General features: G+C 44.7%; 2 protein-coding genes and 1 long non-coding RNA gene across 3 annotated transcripts; 2 read left to right on the forward strand and 1 right to left on the reverse strand.

Annotated features, from left to right (window-relative positions):
* The first annotated feature begins 3,014 nt into the window (after positions 1-3,014).
* COQ5 (coenzyme Q5, methyltransferase) lies at positions 3,015-11,782 on the forward strand. Its single transcript, XM_019539218.1, has 7 exons — positions 3,015-3,206; positions 3,864-4,013; positions 4,899-5,123; positions 7,337-7,443; positions 8,975-9,063; positions 9,300-9,411; positions 9,948-11,782. Exons 1-7 carry the CDS (start codon positions 3,038-3,040, stop codon positions 10,047-10,049), a joined length of 954 nt encoding a protein of 317 aa, XP_019394763.1. The 5' UTR covers positions 3,015-3,037; the 3' UTR covers positions 10,050-11,782.
* A 43-nt stretch (positions 11,783-11,825) lies between these two features.
* On the reverse strand, positions 11,826-15,481 carry DYNLL1 (dynein light chain LC8-type 1). The gene is made up of 3 exons (XM_019539219.1): positions 15,368-15,481; positions 14,919-15,056; positions 11,826-12,148 (listed from the first exon to the last, which is right to left on the reverse strand). Exons 2-3 carry the CDS (start codon positions 15,048-15,050, stop codon positions 12,011-12,013), a joined length of 270 nt encoding a protein of 89 aa, XP_019394764.1. The 5' UTR covers positions 15,051-15,056; positions 15,368-15,481; the 3' UTR covers positions 11,826-12,010.
* A 560-nt stretch (positions 15,482-16,041) lies between these two features.
* On the forward strand, positions 16,042-17,757 carry LOC109312878. The gene is made up of 2 exons (XR_002101923.1): positions 16,042-16,207; positions 16,514-17,757. It is a non-coding gene; the product is annotated as an uncharacterized LOC109312878 (long non-coding RNA).
* Positions 17,758-18,816: the final 1,059 nt, after the last annotated feature.

An 18,816-nucleotide genomic window follows, 5' to 3' on the forward strand; every position in this document is an offset into this window, starting at 1 on the left:
GCACCCAGGGCCTGGGGCTGCTGCTACCGCGGCCGCCGCTCCCCCGTAATGGCGACGAAGCGCCGACAGCAGTGCCGAGGCCCCGGATGCAGCTTTATAAAGGGGCCCCGCCCGCCGGGCCCGCCGGGAGCTGTAGTCCGGCCCAGCGGCTCCGTCCTCGCCGCGCGGGCGGGGCCGCCTGGGGCCCTTCCCAAGGGCCAAGCGTCGCTTAGAAATCCCGCAGTGCCGCTGGGGCTCCCCCAGGCAGCGCCAGAGACCGAAGGAGGGTAAGGCCGGCGCTCAACCACCGCATGACAGGCCAAGGGACTACTGACATCCGGGGTAAGCACCGTGAGGCTGAAGTCGGCTCCTTATTCCCGGTTCCCGAGCCAAAGCTGAAGGTCCTAAACATGCTGAAGAGTAACAATCTCCTCACAAATGTAATATAATATCACGTTTCAAGTACATTGCCCTGAATAAAGAGCCCAAACTAAACTGGGATTACCCGACAACATCTGCTTTGGCTCTGCCCAAAACACACAGTGCTACCAGGGGGGCACTCTCCCAAAGCTGCCTGGGCAGAGACCACCCCACCCAAAGTGCATTTTTCACAGGCAAGCCTGCCAACTCCCAGCCCCCCAGGCCTGCACACTAATTACACTGCCAAAAGTAAGGAGCTGATTTCAGGCTGGGATCATCATCAGGCAAAATCCGTTTTGGGTCACCCCAAACCACACAGCCCTGCCACTGGGAGACTCTACTGAAGAAGCCTGGGCAGGCCCCTGCCTGACCCAGGGGTCAGTAAGAACCAACTTCAGCCTCATTATGCATGTGCTTATGAGGTTTGTACTTACAAAGTTTGCCCTTGCCCTAATCAGAACCAGTTTCCCAAGCCCGTGCAGAGCCAATTTCATAACTAGAAGAGGCAAGTTGTGTGTCAAAATATGAGATGGCGGCATCTTCCTTACAACATATATGTATATAAAAATACATTTAAGTCATTCTGTGCAAACAGCTTGGTAAGCAGAGAAAGTCAGAAAGTGTAGCTGTACCCACAAGACTCAATGCACACTGTGCCCTTCACACACCTCAGGTACATAGAAAGTACCATATTGGATCAAACCTGCAGCCCATTGAACCCATTACTTCACTTCCAACACTTGCTGCCAACCAGTGCTTCAGAGGAAGGTATCAAAAACTAAACAGTAAGGTAGACATAGGATAATCTGTCTATTTTGGGGATATTCCTGATGTTCAATTGATAGAGATGGACTTAACTTCTGAAATACATTTTATGTTGGCTCTTATTTTTGCTAATACTTACTATTACAACTTGAGATATTCCCCTTCTCCAAATAAAAACCCAATTCCTCTTTCAGTCTTGGCTTTGACTACATCCTATTAGGATGAGTTCCACAATGTATTCATGAACTTGATAAAAAAAAATGCATCACATTCGATCAATTATGAATGGGTTATCTTTCAGTTACACTGAACATTTCCTTGGTTTCCTATTCTCAGACTACAAGAATTTCTCAAACCATCTGTTCTGTTATCATTCATTACTTTGCAGGCTCTTATGTGCCTCTTATCTGTGTTATCTTAAACTATCCCAAGCTTTTCGAATGGTCTCGTGGCTTATCTCTGAACTCCCTCTAATTCTGCAATACCCATTTTAAGTAGCTACTGAACATTATATTTTATTACAGCCAATAAGCAGACTGGGCTAGAACAGAGCAATAAAACATTCATGCATCCAAAAATGATATGATGTGGGAGTTACAGTGAACAATAAGCTGAACATGAGCAAACAGTGTCTACTTGTTGCTAAGAAGGCTAATGGCATACTGGGCTGCATTAGTAGGAGCACTGACAGCAGATCGAGGAAAATTATTTTTCCCCTCTATTCAGCACTGGTGAGGCCACATCTGGAGGACTGTGTCCAGCTTTGCCCCCCCCCACTACAGAACTGGAGAGTCTACCAGACAGCAACAAAAAGGTTAGAGGTCTAGAGAACAGGATTTACAAGGAAAGGCTGAGGGAACTGGGCTTATATAGTCTGGACAACAGAAGACTGAGGGGAGATTTAATAACAGCCTTCAACTACCTGAAGGGAGGTTTGAAAGAGGATAAATCTAGACTGTTCTCAGTGTCAGCAGATGACAGAACAAGGAGCAATGGCCTCAAGTTGCAGCAAGGGAAGTTTAGGTTGGATATTAGGAAAAACTTTGTCATGAGGAGGGTAGTAAAACACTAGAACAGGTTACCCACAGGGGTAGTGGAAGCTCCATCCTTGGAGGTTTTAAGACCCAGCTAGAAGAAGCCTTGGCCGGGATGATCCTCCTTTGAGCCCAGGGGGTTGGACAAGACCACCTGACATCTCATCCAACCCCAATTTTCTATGATTCTATTTTCAGAGCAAACAGGACAACGAGGCTTGAGGTCATGTCCACACCTAGTTTTTCAGCCAGTCGTGGCTGAGCAGGGTTAAGTCATTGGCCAGTCCACGACACCATTTCACTCGGCTGCGGCAGATGTCACACTTGGATGCAAACGCCCTTTGGAGAAAGCCAATGGCACTAGTGAGCTGACACCAGCACGGCTCAGAGGCCAGCTGTAAGCGCTGCCCTACCTGCATGCGAGGGCCGGCTCGCTCCAGCCTGCTCCGCGGAAGCCGATGGAGCCACACGGTGGGGCCGGGCTCAGGCTCACCCCCGCGGTGGGAGGCCGTGGGCAGGGCGATGGGCCCCGCGTCGCCCCGGACTGCAGAGCAACAGGTTGGGGCGGGACCAGGGTCGTTCCCAGAGCGCCCGCGGGGGCGCAGGGGCAGAGGGGTGCGGCGGGCACATGGTTCCCGTAGTAACCCCGCGGCGCGGCCTAGCCCGCGCTCCAGCTCAGCTCAGCTCAATGCCACAGTGAAACTACTCCAACCACACTTCACCTTCCCGCTGCCGGGCAGAGCTTCCGATTGGCTAAGACGTTTCAATCACGTGACACGAGAGCGGCTCCTGCGTATTGAGGCGGCGGTCAAGGGGCAAAGTTCACGTCACTACCCAAGATGGCGGCTTCCATCGGAGCGGCGCCCTGCCGCACCCTGTTCCGCCGCAGTTGCGGGAAGAGGCTGAGCGCTGCCTGGGGGCTCCTCGGTGGGGCGCGGGGTCTGGTCGCTCAGGGGGAGACACACTTAGGGTTTCAGACCGTGCCCGAGGCGGAGAAAGAACAGAGAGGTGACACGGCGAGGGTGACCAGCTTAGATCGGGGTCGGGGCTGGAAGGCGGACGGTGCGGGACTCTGGCTTCAGTGTAGTGCAGGACACAGGCAGCCCAGCATTGTAACCGGCCGGAACAGGACCGCGGGATCTTGGTCGTTTCTAACCTTGTCCACAAGCTGCTGTGACTCTGGGCCCACTTCTTGCTCTGGCTTTGTATTGCCCCTTTCTTTCTGTTTCTTTTTATACTGAGAGCTCACTGAGGGTGAGAGGAGGTGTTGCACAACTCGATTAACCTGTAGGAGGTACTGGAGTATAAATAATAGCAGCTAATGAACATTTATTAAATATTGATACACAGTTAAATAGCAACAAACAGTAAATAATAACACTGACTGAGGAAGGGCCCTTAATGTGCAAAAGCTTGTCCAGCAGTTGGTCTAATAAAAGACATCACACACAATTCTTGTCTCTTGGACATTTTCTTGGATATAACTTGCAAGAGAAATATAACAGCCATGCCTACGGGTTTATAAAAGTTGGCTTAAATGACTGTGGTGCTGAAGATCAAGGAGAGAGTGGGCAGAAGAAAAATGCAGTCATTTATCATCTCTAGACTGCCTATGTTGGCATTCCTAGGTATTGTATATCTCATTGTAATATCTTTTTAATGTAGTTTACCAGGTGTTTGAAAGTGTGGCCAAAAAGTATGATATAATGAATGATTCAATGAGCTTTGGAATTCACCGGCTGTGGAAGGATATCTTACTGCATCAAATGAACCCTTACCCAGGAACACAGCTGCTTGATGTTGCTGGAGGGACAGGTAAAGGGCACTTTTGTTTCTGGTATTGTTAAGCAGTGCTATCTGCTGAGTAAGGTTCTTTATAGCCTGAATGAGTTCTTCTACATAGGGGAAGTGGAAAATGATTAGAATATAAGTAATAAGAAGCACAATTATATTTGTTATATCAGCAAGAATAGTTTAGAGGAAGTGCTGTCTAGCAGTTAATGGGCCTGAAGTAAAGAATGGTACAGTAAAACTGTTAACCAGCATTTACTAACCAAAATACTTTGTTAACCGGAATTTCCAATATCTCCCAATACAAATCCTTACTTTAGCAAATGGAATCTTTGCTGAGTCTATGTGGCACATGCATCAAATATTTCTGGTGTTTACATTAGTTAGTGACGTTGATAGAGGAGCTGCAGGGGAAGGGGCGGGGGGAGGGGAAAGGGATCTGCTTGGGTCAGGGTGGGCTGTTGCTGCAGGCTTTGTGCCAATATAACTCTCAGATAACTGGAATTTTTAGATAACCAGTAGCCCCCTTACCCCACACATGCCAGATAACAAAGCTTTTACTGTATTCCCTAATTTGTTGCAGGCTTATGATTTTAAGCAAGTCATTTAACTTCTGTTTCCCATTGCAGGAGTTAAGGGAGGGGGATAGAGGCTTCGTTTCACTAATGTCTTGAAACACTTCTAATTTTTTCCATGTAGAATTACAGTATTACAAAAAATAGAATTTCAGTTTAATCTAATAGTTAAGGGAAAAGCAGACTTGTTCTCTTCCCCCCCACCAGCTATCCCCACAATTAGTTATACTTAAATTTAATATTCAGTCTCAGTTTCCTATTCCCTCAAACTTTTAATTTTTACAATATCAGAAACCATTCCATACTGTGCATCTCCCTTTCAAAACAAATACAGGTGACATCGCCTTTCGGTTTATCAATTATGTTCGTTCCCAGCGGGAGTATCGGCTCAGACAGAAGCTGAAATCCCATCAGAATTTATCATGGCAAGAAATCTCTAAGAGTTACCAGGAAGAGGCACTTAAACCTCTAGGAGGATCCCAGGTGGTGATCTGTGATATTAACAAGGAAATGGTGAAGGTTGGAAAACAGAAAGCACAACTTCTTGGCTATACTGAAGGTAAGTCTGCATTGTGTTGTTTCAATACTGGGTCTTTGACCACGAGACATTTTGAGTAGTAGATGATGTAAAAATAATCCTAATAATCTATTATGTAAAGGTAATGATCGCAAGTTGCACCTTCCATACAAAATTCTACTTGCTTATCTAACTGGGCAAGTAACTCTTCCCTAGGCAGTTGTGTGCTGTTGTATCCAGACAGGTATTGTCAACCTTTTAAATGTTAAATCATTCAAAAATACAAACTTGGATTTTAATCTGAAGCCTAATGGTTGATTCTTCTTTACCCAGTGAGCTAAACCTTGCTATCTTTTGTGCCAGTGCACCTTCATTAACTTTAATGTGAAATATCCTGACAACCAGAATTCATATAACAAAGCTATTATAGTATCTCCCACAGTTGATGAATTTATTATAATACTTTGAAAAAATGAATCATATTTAAATGTTAGTTTGCAGGTCAGTGAAATAATTCAGTGGCTTCTAGATTTCATCTGGGAAACCACACAAATCTTGATTTGAAAGGCTTAAGAAGTAAGACCTAAGAAAATCAAGTTGTTTCATATGACAGTATTTGTCTGATAGCCATCTGCCATCTGTCTGAGTTTATAGTTATAGCCCTTAAATAAGATATACCAAGTTTAAATACACATGGTAAATCTTATAGGACTCTTCAGTGTAATGTTTAACATAGCCTAATGTCCCGTCTTTATTTCAGAATAAATGAATTTTTTTATCATCAGTAGCTTGTTGGTGTACATACTGTGTAGAGAAGGGAAAGAACTTACTGTGGGATGTAGGAATCAACGCAACGGAAATAATTAATGCTTCTGAAGCAGAGAAGAAAAATTAGAAACTTTTTTTTCTTTTAAAAAGGAATTGTGCTAAATTGAGCACTAAGGAGAGTTAATGTTTCTCCTTTTAAGCAGAGAGGGGAAAACATACACCAGAGCCCTGTACGATGTTTTTTGTTCTGTTGATGTGATAGCAAATGCTTTTAATAATTATGGTTTTCCTCTAACTTGTTTGTAAGATAGGTAGGCTGCTTTCTGGTAGCAGTAATTTGGTCAGCTAGGCTACTGTACAAGATGGGAACTAGGTAAGATTGGCCCTTGGCCACTCTGTTCTCTTGTCTCTCTTTCACTTTTCATTTCTCAGCCTACTAATTGCTGATTCTCCTCCTAGAACAGAGGTAGGCAGAATCTGGCCTGTGGACCTGATGTGGCCCACCACAAACTCCATTTCCCAGCAGATCCTGCCCATGTCACTGTGGCTGGTTTCCATGGAGACCCCAGGAGTTGTGGTGCTGCAACAGCTTGGGGCCAGGGTTTCCAGGGAGACTGGCCCCAGCAGTGCTGGCAGGGTGCATGGCTGGATGGGGAGCTGCTCTGAGGCTGCAGCTGGGATCTTGCAGTGGTAACAGTGTGGTCCAGAGCTGGGGCTGAGCTGTGATCCACTGCCTGCATGCCCCTGGGTTCTCCATGGAAACCGCAATGTACAGGGGCTGCTGGGAAACGGAGGCCAGCTGGATCTGCCATTTGGCCCATCCCTGTCCTAAAAGGAGAAGCTTAAAGGTCAGACTGGCTTGTAATCCCTGGCTCCCCACCTATCTTGTTAGTGTAATACCAGCACTGGAGGGCAAGGAAAAACTATTGTAAGGAGAGAGGCATTAGCTACTACTTTCAAAGCTAGATTGCTTGTGTTCAGCAGTTCATGAAAGTCATAAAAGCAGACATCAGCATGCCCTCTCTGAATTGTAAAGGAGAGTAGCTCCTACCAGTATTATCCCTTTCTAGAAAATGAACATAACACCAAGGTGTAACTCCCCTTCATTTTCAGACTCTGTCAGTGACTCTCAAGCAGAGTGCATGGAAATGGGGCACCCCAGGGTGCCCCAAGATCCTTTGAAGGATGGTGTGAGCAAATAAGCAGACAGATGCAGGCTCAGGCTTATCCCTGTCTGGCCACTCAATTCACAAAAGTCCAAAAAGGTTGAGAACAAATTTGCTGGACTTTTGTCTGAAGGAAAACAGTCATGATGCAGGCACTTTTGGGGTTGTGGGTTTAAAGTGAAGAGTCCTTCCCCACTGAGGGGCAGAATCACATTATGATTTTAAAACAACATCTATTCAGTCTTTTTGGGAAGGCAAGCATTCCAAAAGCCTTCTGGAATGTCACATGGAGCAGTTCCCATTTGTCCTTGTTACTTTTAGGCTTGTCCTGGGTTGTTGGGAATGCTGAGGAGCTCCCCTTCGATGATGACAAGTTTGATATTTACACAATTGCCTTTGGAATCCGGAATGTAACTCATATTGACCAGGTAATCAAGAGCAGCATGACCTGGCGGGAAAAGAACTTTAAAGTTTTGCTGAGCTTTCTGAGCTCCAGAAAGAACATTTCCTGTGATCAGCTAAAATCTTTCAACCTGTGATACACATACAGTTGGGATGTAGCCCTCCAGCTTGCTTGAATTAAAACCAGAGGCTAAACACTGTATTCTTTATAATGGCATCAGAATGCTAAAACTGAGATCATTAATAAGTATTCAAAGAACTCTGGATGTCCTTTACCCTTTTTTTTCCTGTAGTCCATAACTTAGCATTATAGTAAATTTATATCACCCATTCTAATCCAAATCTGCTATTTGACTGATTTATTTATAACTCCATTGCCTGCAAAAATAATTGATCAAGCACAATTGATCAGTTGTTTCAGAGACCTGGTCACCTCTTTAAATGCATAATTATCACTATGTAAGGCTCCCTGGCCTGTGGTGCAATTTACTTCTGTTAACTCATTCCTTTACACAACAGAGCAAAGTCTTTCTGCTTCACTAAAGTAGCTAGAATTAGTTGTAGTAGGGTTGGAGTGTTGTTGTGGCTAGAGTCATCAAAGAAATGTCTGAGAAGTTAAGAATTTTTTGAACCAACTGCACAGTTGATATCTGAAAGCTTGTCTAACAGGTCTTCCAAGTGCCTTTTGTCAGGTCTGTGTCTGAACTGATACATTTAAGAAAACCCTTTTCAGTCAAGATGAGCCCTCAGCCTTTGCTTTCAAAGGGCTATATAGATTTTTGTATGCATGTGTGTAAGGGCAGGTGGGTTCTGCACTGGAAAAATTCCACTGCTATCAGCCCTTCTTCAGAAGATAGAAAAATCTCTTTTCTCTAGGCTTCAGCTATCCCATCATCCCAAAGTACTCCTCTTTAACTGAGATCTGCTCAGATTCAGTTTGGCTTTGGAATGTCATCACCCATTGAAATTTCCGTCCAGCATGCAGGCTGAAAGACCGAAAGCAACTAGCCTCACTTTCAAAATGGGAGTTTACAATCTGAGACAGAAAGGAATAGAATTCATAAACAGAATATTCTACGCCAGTTTGGGGGATCTTCCCACCTCAGGAGACGGATGGTAGTAACTTGGCTAATGTCTTTAAAATGGATGCTAATTAAAAATTAGGTTTAGGTGTTGCATCTTATTATATTGCACTCACTTGAAAATAATATGAGCGTCTCCAAAATAACCGAAGTAACAAAAGCAATCTTTAGCAGTATTGAGCCTATTGTTAGTCCAAAGGGAGTTGGGACTGTTTGGCTTGATAGGAAAGGGTTTATTAGGCAGGGATGTTGCCTAATAGGTTATACAACTTGCTGCTAATTTTAGACTTCAGGAGGAATGATGTAATCATCCAGGTTCCATTAAACTCCCAGGATTCTCTTCTGACTTTACCAGCCTAGATTTGTTCCTCTGCTTGGATAGCAGGTGGACCATCCAGGAGTCCCACATGTGACATTGCTAGAACTGATGCTGCCCTAGGAAACAGTGTACTCACTGACTTTTGATCTCTCTCAGGCACTTCAGGAGGCCTACCGTGTGCTGCAACCAGGAGGGAGGTTCCTGTGTCTAGAGTTTAGTCAAGTCAACAACCCTCTTATTTCTAGGTTAGAATATATTTTCTTACTATTTTTATCCTTCACAACGTTTTATTGAGGGGCTGCCCCGATACAGCATATGTATGACATGAAAGTAGATCCCTAAACCCATTTTTATCACATGCTTAAATCTCATGCTAATCTAGAGCAAAAAGGATTATAAAACAACCAAGTTTATTTGGGAGAAAATTTTAGGAGGGGTTTTGCTATCTGTTGGTTTGTATATTTTGTTTTTTTCTCGGCAGGCTGTATGATCTATACAGCTTTCAAGTTATCCCAGTTCTGGGTGAGATTATTGCTGGAGACTGGAAGTCTTACCAATACCTCGTAGAGAGCATCCGACAGTTTCCAGCTCAAGTAAGAAAATGGCTTTTTTGGGTACATCCCCGTAAGCTGGAATGTGTGTTCCCTGGGGAAAACTAGCAGTGGCACATATTTGTGCTGCTGCTGGTTGTTCCTGGGGAATGCCCCTGCACGCACACTCTGGCACATGGTACATTGCCCTGGGTGGGGTGGGGGAGGCTGGGGCCAGTACCTGGACTAGCCTTAGCAGCATTATGTAGAGTCCTGGTGGGGGGGCGCTCCAGCAGCAGCAGTCTGGGTGTGCAGGGCTCTGGCTGGCTAGGCCCTGGTTTTAGACGGCATACAGTGCTGTCATGCTTGCTGCTCCACTTCTGCCACGGGTTTTTTTTTGACACTGGGATCAAGTGTATGTGCAATTTGTGGTGCTACAGATGGGTTCACAGTGCCACAAACCATACGTACAGAACCACCCTTTAGGTCTAATGTGCAAAGTACATTCTTGGTATTGTCTTGGGGACAATTATCTTAGAGTTGTCCTCTAAATAATAACAGAAGTAAGATTATATAACTGCACAATTACTGTATTTCAGGAGGAATTCAAGGCAATGATTGAAGATGCAGGTTTTTTGAAAGTAGAATATCGAAATCTAACTGCTGGCATTGTTGCCATTCACTCAGGTTTCAAACTGTGATATTTGCTTCACAAAGTACTTTGAACAGTTAATGATAGTTTCCTGTGAAGAACCTGAAAGCTGTGGGACAACTTTACCATCACGATAGCTCAAATCTTCCATCATTCTATTCTGCAATCTCCAGAATCTAAACACCAGATAAACTGAAAAATAGTAGTCTTGAATCAATTTGGGACCTAGTTTCTTTTTGCCTGTTGAGCATGGAACACAGTTAAGTAACTCTGGATCAGAAGACTCCTAAATGCATTTTTTTGCCAGAGACCTCAAAGATGAAGCTTATCCTTGTAGCCACTTTTATTGGTACTTAAACATAGTATGAGGACATAGCAAAATTCAGTTAAGGTTTCAAGTCTGACACGTTTCAAACTTCTAGTAATTTAACTGTTTATTTAAAATTGGATATGGACTTTTAACTTTCAGATGAGGTTCTTCTATACAGATTCTAGCACCGGTATGAAAGCTACTGTCATGTCATCTGAAATGACAACAACATGTATGAAAATCTGGGGGGGGTTTTCCCCCCATGTATTTAAGAGTAAACTTCACTTTTTAATCAGAGCTTTTCATTTTCTTGCAGTATCTTTTACCTATATAGGTACAGACACTTAAGTGTTTCTATGCAAGTTACTCTTAGCAGCACATTTTCCTAACAGAAAAGGCTTGAAAAATCAATTTACTTCAACATGGTGATGAGGCAGAATTGCTGTTGTACAGTACTGTTTAAGCTATAGATGTACAATATACCTTAAGAGCTTCCGTTTAACCTCCTTTAACTGTAAACATATGCATGGTAGTGTACAACTTTCCTTATATTAGGATGAAAAAAAATCATGGAAACCAGATTTCATAAAAATATTATTATCTCATTACTTTTCTGTACAGATGATGGCTGCAAGTTTGCACTCCAGTAGTTTTACAAAAGTTGAAAGTGAATGTACTTCAATTCTGTTCTTAGCCTTTAAGATGACTAGTGTTATTTCATTAGTTCCTGTGAAAGGCAGCAGTATACTGATTATATTCTTATTTTTTGTAAATAGCATAAAATACCTATTTATCTGCAACAGTCGAGAGCTAGCTGGCTTAACACGGAGTATAAAGTTATTTTTGTAAGTTTCTGTCACTTTGTCAAAGAAAGTTTATAACAGTTAGAAGTACAGAATTTGGTCTATATAAAACTAGAATCAATGTGCTTTATTTAAGCGGTCTTCACCAATTACATAGTACTTGGCCTGCTGCAGCTACTATCAGGGCTCTTACTTAAAATATTCTAAATGCTATCGAGAATACAGGGATCTCTGTAGTCAGTAACTTGTAGGTATACAGCATCAATTTCTTAATGTTCTCTGCTGTTAAAATGATAAGCCTTTAACTTTTCTCATTTAAGTTCCATGAAAGAAACAGCTCATCTAGAAACAATGAAACTAGTTAGCTATTATTTCATTGCCCAAAGCTAGGAACTGATAGGTACTAGGAAAAAAAGCAGTACAAACTAGGATGGGCAGGGCTAAATTCACTGAAACTAGAGCTGCAGTTTTATTTATGCTTTCTCCCCCCTAGCCTGAGAGCAAACTTTGAGTAGTTAAAAGAAGTGAAGCTTGCTTCACAAAGTACTTCACTTGTTTCTAGAGTGAGTATTATTGCAAAAGACGATAAAGGAATAAGAGGGCTAGATAGCTGTAAAACTACTGGAATAAAACTCAACTGAATGAACTCCACTTTTTTACTAGAAAAAAAGAAACAAGTTTTTGAAAGCAAATAAAATACAAGGAAGACTTTGGCTTTGTTTTTGTTTTTATAGTGGCAATGAAAACACAAACTGGTACAGCAACATCCTTGTCCATTAACAATACAAGAGGCTTGATCAAAGTGTGTTCCCTGGGGAAGGCTGAAGATTTCAGTCTCTATTTGGAATTAGCATGCAGTCCTTAACTGGATGCAAGCTTGGGTAGTACAGTCCATGTCTAACCAGATTTGAAGAGGAGAATAGCAACTTGGCCCAGGTAGAAGTAGATGAAATGTTTAGTTTCATGAGTCACATAGCTGCCAAAGTTTCTTCCCACAATACAGTGCCAAGTGGGGTTGTATTTCTTGTCAAACTCCTGAAAAAAAAGTCACTTGCAGTTTAGTATCAGAAGAATAAGCTGCTTAACCCATCTGCCTAGAGACATTTGGATTTGTCAAGGATCTTTTTCCTTGGCAAAATGTGCGTTTGTATTCATTTAAAATTTGGTCATGTTCTAAATTGAGCAAATTAAAAAAAATAAAAAACAGTGCATACTTTTTTCTGCTCTTGGAGGACTTATGGCAAGGGGGGCAGAAAATGTAGAGTTCTACACAAGTTAGAAAGGTACTGTTCTAAAAGGTAATGCTGTAAGAGGGGAGGCAAAAAAATTACTTTCCATCCACCAAAGCTACCCTTTCACCCAGAAGTCTAATCAGATGAGCAGGGTGCTTCCTATTTGTGTGGTTTCTGAATTAGTATATCCAAATCCTTGCTCTTCCTCTGGAAAACCAAGATGTTTAAAGAACTACAAAGCAGAGGGTTTAACTATGGAAAAGATACTTTGCTAGATCACAAATTGATATTCAGAATGGCACTCATTTGCAGTGGAAGCACAGGTGTGTCTTACTAAGTTGTTTTGTAAACACAGTCAAGTATTAGTCAAGTCTCACTCATTCCAATTAAAAGCAAAGTCTCTCATGTCACTTAATAGTCCAAATTTGTATACAAAGTGGATGTTTCATATATTTTGGCTAGCAAACCTAAAAAGTTTGATGGCAAACTTGCCCCAAGCATGGCTCTTCCATTGCAAGTGTGTTATTGGTTGCACTGAATTAGAGGTACGCCAATATATCAGTCCACATCATAAATCAGCACCAATAAGAGGAAAATGGATATCAGCAAATTGGCTTTTTTTGGATGATGTGGCCAATAATGTCACTGATAGAAGCTGCATGCATGTGTGCAGCTGCACCATGCATATGGAATGCAGCCTGGCAAGCTTCATCCAGCTCTCAGCAGGCAGCCCACCCATGCACAAATCCTAAGGGCTCATGCCTCCTATGCCTCCCCCAGGGGAAGTGTACACATTAGGGAGCCACCCCCACCAAATAAGCTACATGCAGTTCCATCCTGCCCTGGCTGGGCAGCACCTGCCCCTGTCTTAGCTCCCCTCCCACTCATTGTGGGAGCCTCAGTCTACCCCTCCCCCCCACTAACTGACCAGACACCACTCTCCAAGCTGCTGGGCTGCATAAAAAACAAACAAACAACAAAACGTCAGTCAAATTGGTATTGCCCAATTCTGGTTAAGTAAGTATTGGTCCAAAAAAAGGTCTTTCAGTGCACCTCTACACTAGATTACTAAAAAATGTTTTGGCTGTTGCTTCTCTATTTGCATAACTTTAAGACGGGGTGGCCACTGCACCATGGGTGTCACAAGAGGCACAGCCAGCCTGTGTGGCTCACAGGCAGCACAGCATCAGATGAAGTGGGAAGCCGGGGGGAAAGAACAACACCTCTTAGGAAACAGCAGCTGTTTGGTCAACAAAAGGGAGGACCAGAGTGGGACTTGGAGAGGGTGTAGGGTTAATTTGTGGCATACCTGCCAAAAAGTCTGGTCTCCCCCACTAGTTCAAGACAACCCTCTACCCATGTACATACAAGCTGCATTTGCTTATATACCAATTCAGAAACCACACAAATTACAAATCCTTGCTATTCCTCTGGAAAACCAAGATGTTTAAAAAGCTACAAAGCAGGGGGGGGGACGACAACCCGGGACCCAGACAGGACAACAACAAACCCCCAAAATTGAAGTTTTGTAGACACTTACTTTGTAACTGGTAACATTGCCAGTGTATAGGGGAGAAAACCTACACTCATTTCTACAATCAAGTTTTCTAGAAGGGTTTTGCGATTCTTTTTAGAATAGCAAGGAATAGGAACCACTTCATTTTAGGTGATTGTTTACCCCGTGTTGGTTGTCATGTTAAAATGACTGCTTTGAGTGGTCTCACTATTCTAGCAGACCAGCTTCTCTCACTGCCACCTCAGACTGGTTTCAAAAGCCTCTACAAAACTGTAGTTGCTAAGCTATGAAGAAGAGCAGAGGGTGAAAAAATTTACCAAACCCAGAAACAGTTGCTAGGCAGTGTACAGCTCTTGGCTGAAAACTGATAAAATAAAAATAAATCTCTTCATAGGAACAGCTTCAGACAAGTCGAACTGCAAAGACTTCAGCCCCGGCCCCTCCTTACCAGGAGGGTTCTCACACTAGATCAGAGATCAGCAATGTTTTGGGGCCACGTACCAAAATTGTATACAACTTTTTTTTAAAAAAGGTGCTAGCTGGCTAGAGACAGACAGCAGGAAGCCTCTGAGGGGCCAGACTCTTGTAGCAGTCCCTGCCCCTTCCCCAACACCTGCCCCAAGGCACATATGCTAAGAAAATGCCTTTGCGTGCCATGGTCTGGTGCCTGTGCCACTGCTTGCCTATCCTTGCATTAGTCCAGCATTTCTCAACCTATAGGTCACAACCCAGAAGTGGATCACAAGAATATAGGAAAGGGCTTAAAATCAATACTCCCTTAAAAAGGAAAAAAACCTGGGAAACTGGCTTTTTTCCCCTTGTGGGCTGACAGAGTTCCAGCTGGCAAGGGGCTGCTTGGGGCTCCTCTTACCCCTACCCCACACACTGGGGGCTGGCACCTGGGGACAGGAATGAGGGGCACTGGGTCAGGGCTGGCTACCGATGCTTACAAATGAGTCGTGGTACAAAGGAGATTAAGAACCACTACACTAGTGGATCTTCAAGCATTCATCCGAGGCAGAAGAGGGAGAAAAATGCATTCAGACAAGCCATTTACCTTCTTTATATGAGCTGCAATGTCTTTCTCAATGTTGTATTTCTCCAGGGCCTGCGTGGCGCACTCCACCGAGTCCTGCTGCATCTCCTCGGACATGTCCGCATTCTTGATCACAGCCTTTCGATCACACATGGTTACCTGGGCACACGTGGGGAAAGGAGCTAGAAGGCGGGGAGCACGAACCTTCACACCCCCGTGGGCAGCTAACAGGCTTGGCGCCCGGGAGCAACCCCCCCGAGGGCGGGCAGCATCTCCGCAGGGGTTGGGAGACAAGACACACTGGGGAGCCGCCCCACACTCCCCGGGTTTGCTCGCGGCCCGCGCTGATGCGGCTCAGCGTGGCACCAGCCCGGGACGAGCAAGGCGCGGCGGCCACACCGGGACACCAGGGCGCCCGGGCCCCGCCGCTCCCTCGGGCACGCGCCAGGTCGGGCCCAGCCCTTACTCACCGGGTGCGGGGCGGCTCCGCGGGCGGGGACGGTAGGGCCGGGCGGTGCGGACGGCGCAGCTGCTGCCTGGGCCGCGCTCCTCGGTGTGACTAAAGCGCGCACCACCGCCCCCGCAAGGTAAGTGCTGCAGGCCACGCCCCTCCAGCTGGGCCCCTCCCTCCTGCGCCAATCGCCGGCCTCTGCAACAATCCCCGCGACACCTCATTGGCCGACGCCCGCCGTTTCCCGCCGCGGCTTACTGTCGCGTTTTGTTGCGGCCCGGCATGCCGCGCGCGGGCGTCGGTTCCCATGGCGACAGGCGGCCGCCGTGGCGCCAGCACGAGGTCCTGGATGGAGGCCGCTCAGCTCACGAGGGTCAGCCGGTTACACTGACCCGCAGGCCGCCGCCGGTCCCGGGCCTCCCTCTCTGCTATGGCCTCCGGGTCTGGGCTCTCCTCCCCTCCCCTGGAGGAGGAGGGGGCTAGGGGCGCGGCCCGGCCAGGCCTGCCGAGGGGCGTCCCGCGGGGCTGAACCCCTTAGTCGTGGCCTCCCCGGTTAAAACTCTCCAAACAAACCCCCAAGGAGGAGGCGCCGCTCCGCGCGTAGCAGGCGGGGTGGGTTGAGGGCCCTTAGAGCCTGGCGGTGCTCAGCAGGGCGTGGGGCCTTGCTCAGGCCATTTCCCAAGTGTAGGGAATGGCCGGGAGGATCCTGTCTGCTCTGGCTCGTGTGGCACTGGCCCATGATCCCCCCGAGGACTCTGCCTCGAGCCTGTGAATCACCTTGGGCAGCAGAGTATCTTTCAGAAGAGCAGCCCGGCTGCATGGAAAGGCAAGGCATCTTCTTAAGTCACTCATTTCAGAGGTAACATTGTGCATGCTCTTTCTAATGTTGTTTTCCCTCTCGCTTCAGCTTCCAGCCCCTGGACCACCTTATTTTTTTCAATTAAATAAAATTACATGTCATAAAGTAAATTAAGTGGTCATATACCATTGGAACATCCCCTGGTAGGGGCTTTGATGCCACCTTCAAATTGCCTCTTTGCTCTTTCATAAAACAAATAGATACATCTTTTTAAATGATCTCATTGGATAAATGTTGGGCAGACCTCGGGTTGTTCTTGTACCTCTTGCCTGAACACTTTCTTATTTTTCAATGTCTCTTTCACAGATGGGCACTGGAATTGAACACATGTATCTTGCCGTTGCTGTATGTAGAGGTGGCAGTACATCCTCCTTGTCCCATCTGATATTCTTCTGCATAAACTTCCAAAGATCACATCACTCTGAAATAAAGTATTGCACTGGAAAATTATATTCAGTTGTTTATCCCCCATGATCCCAAAATCTTTACACAGAGACTACATTCAAAGGTGCAGTCTCCCATCTTGTAAGTGTGGGCTATTGCTCTACGACCTTGCATTTGACTTTATTAAAATGTGTGACTATGTGTTGTTCAACTGAGCCCATATTAGCAAGCAGTCCAGGTCAGCCTGTATAATTGAACCTGTTGTCATCATTATTCACCAGTTTTTGTGTCATCCGCAAACTTTCTCAGGAATTATTTTATATTTTTCCAGGCCATTGATAAAAAATTTGAATAGCTTTGGACCAAGTACAAATCCCTTCAGGACCCCATTAATAACACCTCCAGTGGATTATGAGTCTTTATTTATAATTGCTTTTTTGCAATCTATATGCTAATGCTAACCAGTTTAAATCCTTTAATAGGGGCTACACAGATTTTGTATAGTGCTAATTTTTGTTATCAGAATGTCATGCAGAACTAAATGAAATGCCTTGCAGAAAAAATTCCATTATGCTAACACTTAACTTTACTAACCACTTTTTTAATTTAAAAATAATTTTGACACAGACCTATTTTCCATAAAAACATGGTGATTGTCATTAATTACACTATATCCATTAATTCTGTATTGATTGTATCCCATACTGGCCTTTCCATGATTTTGCCAGGGGCTGATAGCAGGCTAATAAGCCTGTGGTTTCCTTTTTAAATATTGGCTTGATGCTAATTTTTTCCCTGGTGCTCTGGAATTTCTCCAATTATTCAAAATCTGTTAAGAATTAGTAATAGTGTTTCTGAATGCTCCTCAGATAATTCTTATAATACTTTTTGGTGCAGAATTTAAAATGGTTGACTGCAGTAGTTGTTTAACATTCCCTTGCCACTGCTGAAATAGGACAGGAGTTAGCAACCTATGGGTTGTGGGCCAGATCCAACCTGCAGAACCACTGGATCTGGCCTGTGGATGTATAGGCAGCTGGAAAAGTTTGCCTGTACCCGAATACAAAGTATTTAATTATCACTGTATGGTATGAATAATCATGCTGCTTCTTTCTAAATGCAGAACATAAAAAACCCAAAGTATTAAATAAATATTTACATCAGGATGAGAGTGTTATAGTTATCAAGTATTAGATCTGGCTATTACTAAGTTTGCCTTTGTTCCTAATATATTTGTAAAATACTTTCTTGTTGTTCCTAATTCTCGTGGCCCTAATTTTATTATTGATACCTTTATGACAAAGGTTGGCTCTGGGAGATCTAGGAGGAAACCCAGCAAGAATCAACAAAGACTGTAAGAAGATGGTTTTGTGAACTGGAAATAATAAGAAAAATGTGTGTGCAGGTTTGGGCTAAATATGATTTGAGAAATACAGGAGGATAAAAATAGGCAAGATAAATGTGTTTTTTTGTTAATGTGAGCTAATCTGTTGCCAGCTAGTATGAGACAACTAGAATATCCCTCACTAGTCTGGCTGTATTTTGATCAAATGCTTGTCACTGCACTCATTGTGCAGGTGTGGTCATTTATAAGTATTTTAATATTGCTAAATAGTATACTTTTAGTATTTTGGTATTTAAAGCAGTGGGGGCCAAACTTTTTGGCCAGCATGCCACAAAATTAGCCCCATACCCTCCCCCACATGCCTCTCTGATCCCCTTCCTCTGCCCAATCTCTTGGCTTGCTTTCTGCTTATGCCCTATCTGCTGCTGTGCTGCATGTCCCCTCCTTGATCTGCCATGTGCTGCAGGTTGGCCACCCCTCATTTAACTGTATAACTCAAGGTGGGGGAGAGGATTATTTGGGCTGGAGGGCCACTTACAGAGTTTTGGTGAGCTTTTACAGGATGTGGGGAGGAATTGATTCTATTTGGCCCTGATCCAAACCCACTGTCAGGGATGCCAGAGTGGGTGGGAAGGTGTTGGGATCTCCATAGAAACCAGCCAGGACCCCTGTGGGAAGGGCATGCTCAGCTGGACGAATGGGATGGGGCAGCAGGCAGGTGGGAAGCAGTGTCTAGGAGTGGGATAGTAGGCAGGGGCAGAGTCATGAACATGGGGCGGTGACAGTGCAGGCCAGGGCCTGGAGCAGAGCTGGGGAATGGATTGCAGCTCTGCTTCGGGCCCCAGTCCTATGTTGTCACCACCCCACAATCCCAGACCTC

This window comes from Crocodylus porosus, unplaced genomic scaffold, assembly GCF_001723895.1.
Source record: "Crocodylus porosus isolate Cpor-Errol unplaced genomic scaffold, CroPor_comp1, whole genome shotgun sequence".
NCBI lineage: Eukaryota > Metazoa > Chordata > Crocodylia > Crocodylidae > Crocodylus > Crocodylus porosus.

What these genes read in the sequence shown, in the direction of transcription:
- DYNLL1 (XM_019539219.1), bottom strand. Translation starts at nt 15,050, where the DNA reads ATGTGTGATCGAAAGGCTGTGATCAAGAATGCGGACATGTCCGAGGAG. An exon ending in TTGCAGCTCATATAAAGAAG is followed by an intron (nt 12,149 to 14,918) that starts GTAAATGGCTTG and finishes CTTTTTTTTCAG; the next exon opens with GAGTTTGACAAGAAATACAA.
- COQ5 (XM_019539218.1), top strand. Translation starts at nt 3,038, where the DNA reads ATGGCGGCTTCCATCGGAGCGGCGCCCTGCCGCACCCTGTTCCGCCGC. An exon ending in GGCGGAGAAAGAACAGAGAG is followed by an intron (nt 3,207 to 3,863) that starts GTGACACGGCGA and finishes TTTTTAATGTAG; the next exon opens with TTTACCAGGTGTTTGAAAGT. An exon ending in TGATGTTGCTGGAGGGACAG is followed by an intron (nt 4,014 to 4,898) that starts GTAAAGGGCACT and finishes AAACAAATACAG; the next exon opens with GTGACATCGCCTTTCGGTTT.